We start from the raw sequence: 14,956 nt of genomic DNA, 5'->3' as shown, positions 1-14,956 counted from the left end.
CAGCCTCGTCCACCACACAGTTCAGGCCCCCCTGGGGCCCTGAGACAGTCCTGGTGGCATACTGCCACTTCGCTCTGTCTTCTGGCAGGACCCCTCACCTTCTGCACTTCCGGGGGCCAACAGTTTCTGTCCATAGTGCATGAGAGCCCAGATGCTCAGCTGGCTAGAGCAGGAAGGGGCTCCTGGGCTGGGGTTGGAAGGCCCCCCTCCAGGAGGACCACGGGAGGGGTGGTGGGCAAGACAGATGGCCCCCAAAGCAGGCCAAGCACACACAGACTTGCCTCCCTGGTACTGCAGGGAACCTCATTCAGGCTGCTGTGTCCTCAACCTGCTTCCGTCCCGCAGAGTGGAGAGAGGGTGCCCCTCGCTTCTGGAAAAGGCACGTGCCCACCCACACACACATACCCAGGAGCTCTGTGGGCAGGGAATTCATGCCCTCTGCCTACTGGGCAGCCAGGGGTTTCCTGCTGTGGGAACCTCTGGTCTGAGGGAGGAATCAGGAAGACTTATGAAAGCGGGGGATCTGTGTGCTGTACCCACACCTGAGCCAGACTCCCATTGGCAGAGAAGGGGTGCCCCCCCCCCCCGCCCCGCAAGCTGAGATACAGATACTCGCTCTTTTCATCTGGACCAGTTCCAAAGGAGGCGACTTCTTTCTCTCTAGAAATGGGAGTGGTTCATTCCAGAGGTTTGCATAAAGTGCATGTCTGATCCCATGTTTGTGGTTTTAAAGTCCTGCCACACACTCTGGCACCTTCAAGGTAGGAAACAAGGGAAAGGCCCCACACCCGAGCCGGCCCGTGTGGAGGGTGGACGCCCTGGCACAGACCTCCCCATGGATGCCCTGTGCCCATGAATGGGTAGCTCTGGGCCTGAGTCGGCCCCTTGTGTTGGCAGACAATGGGCTCTGTGTGGGGGTGGGGAGACAGGGAGGAGGCTGAGGGCCCTGCCCCCCACTCCTCCTCCTTCTTAGTGGACTTTGGTGCTGGAGATACCAAGGCAGTGAAAGAAGAAGGGCCCTCAGCCCACGATGGAACCTCTGAGAACCCATGTCCTCGTGGTACTTGGGGGAAGCATGTAAAGCAGGGCTGACAGACGTGATGACCAGGGTCTCTCCTCCCTCCTCAGCCTCAGTGTCCTCCTTTGTCCACAGGGTCTATGAAACAGGTCCTGCCACTAATGGGTGTTTTAGCAAAGCTCCTGGACCCCTCGCTGTCCTCGTGAGCTAGATAAAACCAGCAGGTGTTTTAGGTGAGCCAGCTGAGACGGGGCGGGAGCAAACGTGCTGGTCAGAGCCCCCCATCCCCCTCAACACCTCCTCAGCAGGCAGTGTGTGCTCTGCATCCAGCACGTGCACCCTTCCTAGATGTGCCGGACAGCTTCAAAAACCTTCATGTGGCCTGGAGGGAGTGGAACCAAAAGGGACCCCATACACCTTAAGGGCCAACTGTGCCATGAGACTGTCCCTTGGAACAGGGCTGTGTGACCCCCTTCACCTTTGTCCCCCGTGCTCAGCACAGTGCCTGAGACACAATGATGGCAAGTACCAGGCAGTGTCATGACACCGGGGCTGGCTTCTGACTTCAGTGTCCCACAGCAAAGGCTGAGTGTGTCGTCTGTGGTTCAGGAAGCACATTCATGGACATTGCCCCCTTGAAGGAGACTGGTCTCTACAGCTCAGGAGCCCTCAACCAACCCATGCTGGGCTGAACTGTCCGTGGCTGTCACCTGTCTGATGGGCTGGGAGCTGGGCTTCGAGAAGCACGTGCAGAGAGGGTAACCGTTGCAGGCGGCACCTCCTCACCCAACCGTGATTAAGGCCAATTATAAGTACCCGGCCAGTGCATCTCCTGGGGATAGGCCAGGAAACCATTCAGGCATTCTGGGCGTGAATCACCAAAGACTTTGACAGAGAGGAGAGATGTGTAATGATGCCCCACAGACCCACTGCATGCCCGTGGTGTCACCAGCAGTGTCTGGTACTGAAGCTACACTCAAGAAACGGGGAGTCACGTGAGCGAGTGCTGGCCTGTCAAGGCGGCCACACACAAGGTCAAGAGGCCGAGCCAGGGATAAAGCGGTAGCGTCCATCTCACAGTGGATGTGAAGTTAAAGCAAAGCGCGTGGCTATCACTCCCTCTTCTAAGAACTGCTGCAGGACATCTTGTGAAACTGAGCTTGTTCCTTTGATTCATTCATTGCTCACTCTTCCCTCCTGTCAGTCAAACATCTCCTATGCACGGCCGGCTCTGACTAGGAGACAGAAGCAGCAGGCCCCTGGCCATGTGGCCTCCCCACTGACAAAAGTGGGTTGTAAATGGGCTCTGTGCCATTGAGACCAGCAGTGTGCCCTGGAGTCAGTGCTTAGCAAATGATGGTACCTTCAAGAACACTGCCTGAGGAACTGAGGGGGGGGTTGTGTTTGGTGTTTCACACACTCAGAAAAACACTGGAGAAGTTCATTACCGGGAAAATGAAAATCTTTTTGCATCTCCTTTCCCTTATTTCGGAGTTTATTCCTATTTGAATTCTATAATATATTCTACATCTTTTCAATGTTGGGGTCTCTAAAGGCTGGATCTCGCCCCAGCTGAGAGCAGCCATGTGGTTTGGTGACGTCCTTGTCCCAGCCATTTCTCCGGAATCATTTCTGAATCTGCTTGGTCTCTGTGATGCTCTGAGGTCCACCCCTGGGGACCTTGCACTTGTTAATGGGTTTTAACACCTGTTCTCCGGAAGCACATAATGGCTTCCTGGATCTCCTAATGCAGCTGCAGCTGATGCCAGGTTGATAACAATTCAGTAATCTGTAACCACTCCCTTTCTGGCTTTCCTTGTTCCCAAGGGGAATACAGGAGTACAAGAGTATATGCACTGGGAAAACACAGCGTGGCAGTTCCTCAGAACATGTCATACGCACACCATAGGACCCAGTGAGCCCGCCCCGAGATGTTTATCAAGAGAAGTACGAAAACGTGTCTATGCCAAGACGTGTTCATGAATGTTTAGCACCTTTATTCATGAAAGTCAAAACCCAGAAAGAGCCTCGGTGTCCATCACCAGGTGAACAGATAAACAAATTGTGGTACATGCAGAGACTGAATACTACTGAGCAATAAAAAGGAAGGCGATGTTGAAACATGCAACAACATGGATGACTATCAAAACCACTTTGCTAAATAAAGGAAGCAAAGGAAAAACACACACTGCATGATTCCATTCATATGAATGTCAAGAACAAGCAAATGTGATCTATGATTTGAGAAGGCAGAATAAGGGTTGCCTCCAGGGTGGGGATTGACCAGACGGAGGCCCAAGGAAACATGCTGGGGTGATGGAAATATTCTGTCATGGTTGAGGCATGGCTTACACTAGTGTACGCATGTGTCAAAGCTGATCAGACCACGCTTAAGATGGGTGCGTTTCTCTATATGTAATTTACACCTTGATAATTATAACAACTGCAGCAACAATAATAATGAAGCCATCCACAGTATCCTTTGGGAAATCATTCACTGATTCCCCACATACTGTTGTGGGGAATAGACCCCTCAAGGTGTCTATTATTAAGTGGATACAGAGTCTAGGGCACAGCTTTGATACTTTTGCATGTATTCACATGTCTTCAAGACCAAAGCTAGTAGTAGTGTCTGCATATCCATCAGTCTGTCCGTCCATCCATCCATCCATCCCCCACCAACAGCCCCTCTCTCTTTCCCTCCCTTTTTCTCCCTTTCTTTTCTCCCCTCCCTCCCTCTCTCATTTCCTCTGCTTCTCTCCAGTTGTGTCCAAGTCTTCCAGGGCCTCTGGGAGGGGGTTATGTGATGTCTGCTTTTCTCAGAGAAGAGTGAACGGCTTTATTGCAAGCCTTGTCTACACCTGCGCTGCACCCACTCCAGTCTGTGCCAAGGGGGAGGACAGGTTCACCCCAAGGACCCCAGGGCTTGAGTAATGACAAAGGGGTCCTGGAGCATCCACTGTTAGATGCCTTGTCAATGACAGACTCTTCCAAATTTTGGCCACCCCATGCAAGCTGAGACGGCTGCAGGCACCCACCACATGGGCCAAATCCAAGAAGGCAGACAGCTTGCCCCTCTCAAGAAATTAGCTTAAGAACTGATATTGACGAACCTCCCTTTCTCTCCTTCCTCCCCCAGTGTCCCCATGAGCCCTGCTCCCCACCCCCACCTGCAGAGGAAACAGATTTAATGCCTCAACTGAGAGAATGAGATGTTCTGTTATTTTTCATGGGAAATTAAACCTGACCCTGCTGTCAGTTAGCTCATGCCAAGGGAGGATGGATGGTCTGTGGCACGGTGCTTAACCCCTGCTTGGAGCATGCCGCCTGGCTGGGGGCCAGCCATGATGTCACCTACTGCCAGAGTGGGGGTGGGGACAGCAGGACAGGTCAGGGAGCCTTCATCTGGGCAATGGATGGTAGTAAGGCCATCTTTGGTGTCACCCACGATGGTCCACCTGTGACACCGGCCGGGACCCGCTCACCCAGGGGAGACTCAGGGTGCTCCTGTCTCTTTCAGCTCCCAACTCTACCTCGTGCCCTGCTGAGGAAAGCTGGTGGTCAGGGCTGGTGATCATCGTCGCCGTATGTTGTGCCTCCCTGGTCTTTCTCACTGTGCTTGTCATCATTTGCTACAAAGCCATAAAAAGGTGAGTGCCCACCGGCTCTGAGCCCTCAGGGGACCCCAGCTGGGCTTGGGGCTCCTCCACCCACCCCCACGTGTGTTTTTGTAATTGTAAAAATTGTTAAGCCTGTAGGAAGCAGAAAGGATGTACCATGGCCGTTCGTCCACCTTCACCCTGATTCAATAGTTATCAAGATTTGGCTAATATTTGCTACATCTCTTCAACTTTTCCTCTTAGCTTTTCTTTGCTGAAATCGTTTAAAGTTGCTCTCAGACATTATACCTCCATCATTTTTAGGGAATTCAGTTCAGCAAGCATTTTATGAACACCAATTATATGCCAGGCCTAGTGCAGGATAAAGTGACCTTACCTGTAAGTCGTAGGCCCCACCCCTGGGCACTCACTCAAGGCCTGGGAGTCTGGAAATAATCCTTGCAGGGTGGGTGATGGAGCCAGTGGAGGGAGACGCCATGCTGGTTTGGAGTGGGGACTGGGTTTTGGAGTCACATCTAAATTCAGGCTCCAGTTCGAGCTGTGTGACCAGGAAGCAATCACATTACGTCTCTGACCCTCAGTTTTCCTATCTGTAAAATGAGAGAAAAGAATGACAACCTCATACTGTTCTGAGGAGTGGAGAGGTGCCTGCTGTAAATAGTATGCACAATATGTGTACTCTGCAGTGCCTGGTATACAGGAAGTACTCAGCAAGTACTGCACCAGCTTCTGTTGTTTCAATAGTCGCAGATAGAGGAAGAAGGAGGACAGAGGAGGGAGCAGTGCTTCTCTTGCGAGAAGAGAGAGGTTGAGATGCTTCAGAGAAAGTTTGCAGTAATTGTGACACCCAAGTTGGGTTTTGAAGGATGAATAGGAGTGTTCCAAGTGAAGTCATGAATGATTCAAACAGCAAACTATCTTTCAGTAACATTTGCTGTAATATTGTAACCACCATGTCATTTTGCCTTTCAAAAAAGGTTACGAGGCACCATCCCCTACTTGAGTTAGGATTTGCTGCACAGTGTGGCTATTGTTGGGATCTGAGGCGATTTGGGCCGTGCCCTGGTCCCTAAGTGCCGCAGAGTAGGCCACGGTGTGAATGGCGCCCCCTGGAGTTATAACATAGCAGCTCTGGCTGCAACCCTTGATTTCCAGTCTTATCATCAAGACTCCATTAAATGGCCTCCCTAGCACAGGGACCTTGGGGGAAGCTAGAGTCAAAAGACAAAGAGAAATGTTGCAAAACACCAAAGAGTCATAAGGATTGTTAATATATTTCTCAATTTTCTAAAAAATTCCCTAAGGCCCAAAGTTACAGTATCCACATTAAGAATGGTCACAACACCTAAAATATTTAACCTGACCCTTTTAATCCGCTGTTCTGTGTGATTTCAGTTTAATAATTCAAAAGCACAAAGAGTAAAATATCAAGTTAAAGTCTTAAGTAAATGCGTGGTCAGGCACAAAGGGTGAAGGGACAAGTCAAGCCAATAGCCTGGGACTGTCCTGGAGACTGCTCCGACCAGGCAAAACATGGTGGGGCGGGGGCGGGTCCAGGGCCCAGGTGCCACGCCTCCATGAGGACAGGCCATGCCCTGGGATCTGCCTCCCAGCCAGAGCCCTTTCTGCCCCCAACACTCGTGTGCAAATCAATCTCCAAAAACTGAGATAGAGAGATAGATCATAGATAGATAACGGGAATAACCTCAGTCAAGCCCTGGGCTCATCTCACCAACATTCTCTCAGTTCATCTCACCTCATCTTTTCCCAATCAGCTCCATTTTACAGATGAGGACACTGAGGTTCATAAGGGTTAAGGGAACTGCCCATGGTGGCACAACCAGGGAGCAGTGGAGTCAGAATTTGTACCCAGCACCTGTGATTCCAAAGCCCAGCCCCGACCACAGCTCCCTATCCGTTACTGATGAGTCCCACTCTGGCACTGAGCTGAAAACAGACCTCGCTCTTCCTGTCTGCCCTTCCTCAGGGGTGCCTGGAAAGGAGGTGTGGTGGGGTGTTTCTGGGGCCTCTGAGGCCAGAAGGACAGACAGAAATGTCCCAAGACCCTGTAATTCAGGAGCAGACTTGGCCTTGGAAATCAAGGCGGATGTGTTGGAATTTCCCAGGGGACACAGCCAGTCCAATACCCAAGTATTTTGTGGGCACCTATTGAGTGTACAGGTTCTGTGGGTACAGAGACAGGTAAGACCCAGGCTGTGCCCACGGGCTGCTCCCCTGACTGCAGGGCTGTGGGGGCAGGTGTGTGAATGACTGTGTGATAAGGCAGGTGGCAGAGGCAGGTGGGTGAGGCTGTGGGAGGAGCCTGTTGTGGGCGCCCAAGGGCAGCACTGTTAACCCTGATGGGCTGATACCACATTTGAGCTGGGAGCTGCTGCAATGGGAGGATTTTAAGAATCAGAACAGGGAAGGCACTCCAGGCAAAGGCACCCTGTGAGCAAAAGCACAGGTGGACCCTGTGATGTGGGCTATGAGGCTGGAGGGCGCCATGAGCGAGACGGGGGGTGGGGGGGAGAGGGGGTGGGGGGGGGCGTTTGTCCCAGTAGGCTGAGCAGCCTGCCTGTGACTCTGTGGGCTCTGGGAGGTACAGTAGGGTTTTGAGGAAGGGTGTGTAAGACGCGCCTGGGTCACTGCCAGAGAGTGGCACTAGTGCCCTCAAGGACCACGCTCCCACTTCCCCTCCCCCTCAGAGACAGGCAAAGCATCGTTTTAATAAGTTAAGGTTCTTCCAAAAGACACAATCACTTCTGTCTCCCTGTCTGTCCCAAACTTCTGCAGAAATGTGCTGCCCGCTTCGGCAAGGGGAGCACATGTGGAGAACAAACTCCCATTAATATATCCAACTGGCAGTGTCAGCCAGCTGTGGCATGCTGGGCTTAGCTTCAGCGGGGGTAGGGATCACCCAGGAAGGCGTGTGGGGGTGCCACCCTTCCCTCCCCTCAGAAAGCCAGAGGGGCCTACTGTCTGTCCTCTGACCCCTTCCACAGGTTCTGAGCTCTTGGTCCCAGGGTCTGTTAGGGGCCTGGAAAGAAAACTCACCTCAGGTGGCTCAGTGGATCCCTTCTAGGGATGTGGGCATCAATCCTTTCTTTTCTCCAGGGGTATGGACAGAGCTCCCTCAGGAGTGGGGGCGCTACTCCCTCCAAGAGGGTGGATAGGGCTTCTGCCAGGAGTGGGGGGGTGGATCCTTTCCTCCTGGGGCGTGGGTGGAGCTCCCTCCTAAGGTGTGGGCTGGTGCAGGGAGCCGGTGGAGCTGTTGAAGCACGCCACAACCAGCAGCAGTGGGAGCGGTTAGCCCCCTAGGACCAGGGCAAGGGAAGATACCACGGGAACGTAGAGAACAAAAGACTCGAGAGGGGCCCATCCACAGGAGCTGTGGTTCAACTGCCAGAAATGCAGCCCCAAAGCAGGAAGGAGGGGGAGGACATGCCCCAACCTCTCTCCAGGGTCTCCCGCTGCCCATTATCAAAGCCAAGAAACCGGGGAGCTGAGGAAGTACAGTCTTAGGTATCAGCACCTGGGAGCACAGGGTCGGTGGGGGTGTAAATGAGACCGCATCACGGTTCCTTTTCTGCCCCAACACCGTGATCTATCTCCTGCACTGGGGAAGACCTGGGGACCGGGGAATAAGACCCAGCCCTTTGCCCAAGACCCTCATAATCCAGAAGGCGCATCCCAGCCCCCAAGGACAGATGTTTATTACAGGGGGCTCTGCTCACCGTCAAGTGGAGGTGGAAACAGAGGCCAGCACGCCTAGAACCCACCTGGAGGGAGGCTGAGCAGAGAGGAGGAGTAACACCTTGGAGGAGGGAAAGGTGGCAGCATAAGTTACACCTGGTGTAGGAGAGCCAGTGCCCCTCACTGCTCCCCGGGCTGACCTCTGCTCGGGGCTGTAAGAGACAGCACCACGCGAGCCAGCTGTCTGTGCGTTTCTCTCCGGGGTATATGGAGGATTTCTTGCTCACGGCCAATTCTTTTTGGTTAATAATTTATCTGAAACATGCCTTTTTCTCTCAGGAAACAAAAGCATTTAATGTCACTGTGAAACCATTAAAAAGAAAAGTCAGTGATTAAACTCTGCTTTTTTTAAAAAAAAACTCTCACCACCTGGAGTCCTAGGGGTGGAGCCTGGAGTCCGAGGGGAGGAGCCTGGAGTCCTAGGGAAGGAACCTAGCAATCTTTGTGAATGGCCTAAACACAGCTTTTCAGAACCAGATTGCTGGGAGGATGGTTCTAGAATCAGCTGGGGTAGGAAAGAGGTGATTCTGGAGATGCCAGCTTGCTTTGGCATCTGGAGTGTGGGCCTTGGGGACTACAGGCCTCTGCAGGGATGGGAGGAGACTAAGGAGCAGATGGGGAAGCAGAGCCCCACCATGCCCTCACTGGGTGTTGACCTTGGTGGGAGGGGCCTCTATTTGGCACTTCCCACACACACTCAGTGAACCAATCTTCATCTGTGACTCAACAACCGTTCCCAAAGTCCCAATTCTGTGCGGGTGATAGGGTGCTCAGGGGGCTCCGAGGTTTGGGGAACCCAAAAGAGGGGCACTTCACCCAGACCTGGGGCCCAAGAGGTTTCTTGGAAAAGAGTGGATGTTAACCAGGCCAGGGAGCTGAGAAGGGGCATTGCTGACAGTAAGACCAGCATGTGCAGTGGCCCCATGTCCCCTCTCAAATACCCCAAACTGCAGAGGGTCCCCTGCCATGGGAGCCCATGCAGTTGGCAGTTCAGTGGCCTCATTGCCTTGAGCTTTCTGTGAACAGCTTCTTTATCTACAGCCACAGGGTGATCAGGCCCCAGAGACCTTGGGCGTTCTGTGCCCTCGTGCCCCCACCCAGCTTGCTCCCTACACCCAGGCTGGCATGCACTTGTCATCACACAGCCTGGAGGTGTTTAAAGGACCCTGGACTGGGAGTCAGTTGCCCGCCCCAGCCCAGCTCAGTGAGTGTCGCTGCCCTCCCTGGGCCTGCTTTCCTCATCTGTAAAATGAGCACCCTCCAAGTCTCCACCCAGCTCCCTGAGTCTTTGCTTCCCTGTCCAGGGATGGCAGGGGGACCACCGCCACTAGGTCAGTTCACTGCTCAGCCATATAAATGCTGACTGAAGTGCTTGGCTGGGCCTAATGCTAGAGCGATGCTTGGTACCGGCCCTTTGGTGGGGGTGCTTCAGGCACAGGCCCTGCCCTCAAGACACACACCCTGTGGGGGAGAAGTGGCTGTTAATCGGACACCCTTCCCCCAGGGACCGTGTATTACAATGGGAAAGGAGTAGCTGAAGGGAAAACCAAGGCTCTGTGAGCCGAGACACCAAAGAACCCCTGGTCCCGGGTGGGGTGTGCCCCTCAAACAAGCACTAACAGTGCCAGTCATCGAGATGAAGCTCCAAGGCCCAGGGTGCCCACTGCCCCGGGAGGAGGGCCAGGCCTCTGACCTGCCGGGGGAGGGGAGGGAGCCCCCCCACCACCCCCAAGGCCACACCCTTCATGCAGATAAGAGCCCTGTTTGTGGAGAGATGATGCCCCCACCCCATCCAGGCCTCTCCCATGAGCCACCCCACACTCTAAGCACAGGAAGAGCAGTGGCCTCCTTGGCCACCCATGGCACTGGTCCTTCGCCTTCTTCCATTGATTTGCCATTAAGCCACTTGACAGCCATTTCCTTCTGATTTACAAAGTGTTGGCTAAAAGACCAATAAAAGGCTGCGGAACAGTTTGGCCGGCCCTGCAGACCATTATTGCAGGCAGTAATCGAGTGGTGCTCGCAGGGAGTGAGCGCCGGGTGCCCTGCCTGCTGTGGCGGAGCGTGCGCACGACTGCAGGGCCCTGGTGTCATCGGCCTTTCATGGCTGAGCCTCTTGCAGTACAGCCGGCACTTCTGAACCCCCAAGTCTCTTTTTTTTTGTGGTGGAGGGGGGAGGTGAACAGGACTCTATTGGGGAACAGTGTGTACTTCCAGGACTTTTTTCCAAGTCAAGTTGTTGTCTTTTCAATCGTAGTTGTGGAGGGCACAGCTCAGCTCCAGGTCCAGTTGCTGTTGTTAGTTGCAGGGGGCGCAGCCCACCATCCCTCCCAGGAGTCGAACTGACAACCTTGTGGTTGAGAGGACGCGCTCCAACCAACTGAGCCATCTGGCACTGGCCTATGTGGGAATCGAATTGGCAGCTTTCGGCATTAGGAGCACAGAGCTCCAACCACCTGAGTCACCAGGCTGGCCCCCCAAGTCTCTTTTGATGGAGGCTTGGAATGCATTGACTGGCCCAGGGCTGCACAGCGAGTCACTGCTGGTTCACAGATATTTATTGAGTACCTACTGTGTGTAGGAACTAGACTAGGTGCCGGGGATATAGAGATAAACAAGACTGAGTCCCTGCCCACTCCCACCCCATCACCCTATCCCACCCCCACCAGTGGAGGAAGCTGATTACACACACACACACACACACACACACACACACACACACACACACCAACAACAAATTAATAAATGAGGAATTTTTAAAAACAGTGAGGGCTATGAAGGTGGGGGGAATTCAGAGTATTGGGGGAAAGAAAAAGAGGGTGGAAGAGGGGTTGCTTCACCCACCCAAAGACTCATTAGTGCTTATGAGTAGAAAGTATGCTTAGGGCTTTGCACATCCATTACCGCCTTTTAATGTAACAGACCCTCTGGTAGGGTGTGCAGGAGACAAGAAGCAAGCACCCAGCGGCTCCCTTCTCAGGCTCCTCAGAGCTGCTCTTTGTCTCCTGCTTCCCCAGCAGGGCAGCAGGCTGAGGGTGGGACCTGTCACATCATTGTCAGCAGGACCCAAGAGGGGCGCCTGGGCCCTGGCGCTCCCCGCCCAGGCCAGACATGGTAGTGGAGGCCGCTTCTGCAGAGGCCCGTGACTGCTGGTGTTTGCGCCTGGAGCTGTCAGCGCAGCACTCCAAGCCGAGAACGTGGATTGCCTACTGCTTGCCAGGCTCGGGGCGGGATCCTGGACGTGGCCAAGGAAAAGCTCACTGCCCTTTCTCTTGGTTTTAGGAACCATGCCCTGTAGGGCACCGTTTGTAGCCATCTCTGCCTATACCAGGGTGGAAATGCCTTTCTTTGGTTCATTGGGACCGGCCCTGGCTGGGTCCTAGCAAGTCTCTCTACAATTTGTGGAGCCCCGCGGGGAGCACATTAGGTAGGAAGTCTGTGCAGACGGAAGAACGGTGGCTGCTGCCCACTGACACCTTTCCAACAGCTGTCCTGAGAGCTAACAAACACTGACGGGTGCTCACTGGATGCCACAGGCTCCTGAAGTGCTTCACGTGCATTAACGTAGATAATCCTCCCAACAAGCCTATGAACCGGACATCGTTCTTGTGCCCATTTTATAGGCCAGGAAACTGAAGCATAGAGAGGTTAAGTGGCTTGCCCAAGGCCGCACAGCTAGAAAGTGGTAGAAGCAGCGTTTACTGAGCCATGACATCTGCCTCCCAGCACTTCCACAGTGTCACCCTGATACTGTGCTTGGTGAAAGGACAGAGTGGGGTGTGCGAGGTAGAACCATCTCCTGCTGTAGGAACAACTCCAGCGACCACTGGGCCCCCATGAGTCCCGGAAAGACTGCAGGAGTGGGTCAGGCAGCAGCCTGGGGAGCAGAGTGGTTGGGGCTGAGCTCCAGTGGAGGAGGGGAGCAGACCAAGTCCACTTCTTAGGGGAGCCCTCGGCAGCCACCCTCTCTCCTCGCCATGCCCAGACTCTGGAGTACTCGTGTGGGGGCCCTGCACCAGCCACAAGTGCCTTCTTTGCTGGGTGGAGTCCCTTCCCAGACCCCCTCCATCCTTTCCGGCCTGGAAAGCTGGCAGAGTCATTGAGAAGACCCTGGGGCTGCTTCCTTGCTGTGTTCTCAGTGTCCCTCCAGCCAGGCTGGTTTCCTGCCAGGCCCTCTGAGCCACCATTTCCTCCAAGGCCCCAGGAATACAAAGGCATGTCCTAGCCAGCAGCCTGGCTTTAGAAATCTCCCGCTTTTCTCCATGCAGAAGAAATCCTGCTGATTTCCTACCCTCATCTAAAAAGGGCAGAAACTCGATGCCTCCAGGCTTTGCCAGATCCCGTTCTACATCCCTTGGTTACCCACCCTCCAAGGCCCTCAAGCCCATTCTCCCCTGACCCGAACCTGTTACAGCAGATTTTCTAGACCCATCCCAAGATTGAGCATTTATTAGGGAGAAAAGCAGTGTGGGTTTGGGCCCAGAGATGTTTCTCTGTTAATATTTTCTAGACTCCTGTAAGAAAACGCATGCATCGCACACACCCCAATTTTCCAAGCCATGCAAACTCACTGAGTCTGAGATCAAGCCCACTGAACCAAGTCAGAGCTGCCGAAGGCCCCTGGAAAGGGTCGGTGGGATGGGAGGAGAGATAAAGGGGACAGAGGGAGAAAGGCCCAGGGCAGAGGTCGGCTCAGAGTCTGTCATTTCCACGAGCTTCCCGTAGGGTCATAAACAACGCAACTTGTCTGAGCCCTGCACACCCGGGGGTTCCAGAAAGCGCCTGTGAGCATCTACATAAATGGGGTTCTTGGACCCCAGAACATGGGATATGCTGGGTTAAAGCAAAATAGACCAGTTTCTTGGAGGCCTCTTGAGAACTTCTGGGAATCTCCAGGAGGAAGGGGGCGGTGGAAGGCCTCCCCAAGCTGATTGGACCACAGAGCTCATTTTGGAAGGAATGCCTGCTGGAATGCTGGTTTAAAGGGAAGATGTCTGGACCAGGTCATGGTAGTCGTGGGTGGTGGTCCAGGCCCCACCATAAAGCAGCTGAGGGTCCATGGGCAAGTCACAGCTCTCCCTAAGCCTCAGTTTCCCCATGAAATGAAACTCTTAACTCCAGGCCTAGCTTCTTCAGGGGACCATTGTGAGAGGGGACAGGAAAATCTGTGGCTGAGAGTGCTTCGCACAAAGCATGACACACCATGGGAGGACGTGCTGGTTCACATCTTGCATTTCTAGGAGCCACAGTGTCTGGGTCTGACACCCAGACGGAGTGCACTTGGATTTCTTCGTGTGATTTGTGAGCTGCGTCTGCTACAGGAGAAAAAGGAAGTTAGTAGATTTGATCTTGGGTGTTGTCTGGGCAGGCCTAATAATCCCACCCTGTGAAACTACTGACAACCACCCGCCAGACCCTCTGTCCCTAAACTAATTCGCATAGGGCTTTATCCCATACATATCAAACTGGTCACCAAGCACCAGTCCTCCCGCTGGGTTTGGGGAGGCTCTGAGGACGTTTGAGAAGGCAGAAGCAGTCAGGCCCCGGGCTTTCGGTGAGGACTGTAAACATTCAATGTAGACAACATACAAAAAAGTCTGGTTGAGGCTCAGCCCCAGCATTCCTAGGGACACGGGAGGTGTCTGAGCCACAGCCCCATAGGCCTCAGATCCAACCAAGAGTCACAGAACTGTGGCTTGGGATTGGGCTACACAGGACGTGTGACCTAGCTCAGGAGGCTGTAGCCACTGAGGCATAGGGCTGGGGGTTGCGGTCCTCCCGAGCCACTCATGAGAGGAGGTGGGAATTGAGCCAGACCAGAAAGTACTACTGCGAGTTCAGTACCTCAGCAAGCGAGCAAGAGCCTTCTCAAGCCTCCCTCCCAGCCTTTCGACATCCTGTATGCAAAGGAGGAATGGCTCTTGGGGTCAAATGCCCTCGGGAATGAGCTTCAAATGGCTCAACATGAAGTGTTTGAGAACTACTAGCGAGTACGCATTTAGTTTGGACATTCACCACCATCACCACCACCACCATTACCGCCTCTACCATCATTATTACCACCAGCACCACCTGCACCGTGACCTCCAGTGCCTCCATCTCCATTGCCATTACGACTATCATCACCACCTCCACCATCACCCTCACCCCTACCATTACCATCACCATCATCACCATCATCCTCATTACTGTCACCACCACCTCAACCCACAATCACCACCACCATGACCAGCACAGCCACACCCACCACCATCACCGTCCCTTTACCACCTCCCCCACCATCACCGCCACCAGTGTCACCATCACCGCCATCCACTTTGTCACAGTTTTCATTTTCCTTTGACCACACAGAGGCAAGACTGCAGAATCCAACCATTAGCATCTCTCCTCTTTTAACCGTCTGCACCCCCAAATATTCACCTTCATGTCTGTTTGCTAATAATCAAAGAGGTAATCAAAGCCTGACCATACACCATTCTAGGCTGACCATGCGTTCTGGTTTGTCCTGAACAGTCCCAATCATGCCTTTGTGCCTGTTTCATTATTAATTGCCCTCCTCTTT

At 53.6% G+C, this 14,956-nt stretch overlaps 1 protein-coding gene across 4 annotated transcripts in view; it reads left to right on the top strand.

The window, feature by feature from the left end:
• Nucleotides 1-14,956, top strand: part of PRIMA1 (proline rich membrane anchor 1) — a 54,572-nt gene that overhangs the window by 36,295 nt on the left and 3,321 nt on the right. For 2 of the 4 annotated variants that reach the window (XM_019745648.3, XM_019745642.3), the window contains exon 4: nt 4,539-4,668. In XM_019745648.3, coding sequence (XP_019601207.1) covers nt 4,539-4,668 — 130 coding nt within the window. Of the gene's footprint in view, nt 1-4,538; nt 4,669-11,676; nt 11,822-13,634; nt 13,728-14,956 lie in introns of all 4 variants that reach the window. The other 2 variants (XR_012494551.2, XR_002138516.3) reach the window with 2 other exon arrangements.

This window comes from Rhinolophus sinicus, chromosome 3 (genome assembly GCF_057876585.1).
Source record: "Rhinolophus sinicus isolate RSI-liver-muscle chromosome 3, RSI-T2T, whole genome shotgun sequence".
Taxonomy (NCBI): domain Eukaryota; kingdom Metazoa; phylum Chordata; class Mammalia; order Chiroptera; family Rhinolophidae; genus Rhinolophus; species Rhinolophus sinicus.
This window is presented reverse-complemented; position numbering and strand designations above follow the sequence as displayed.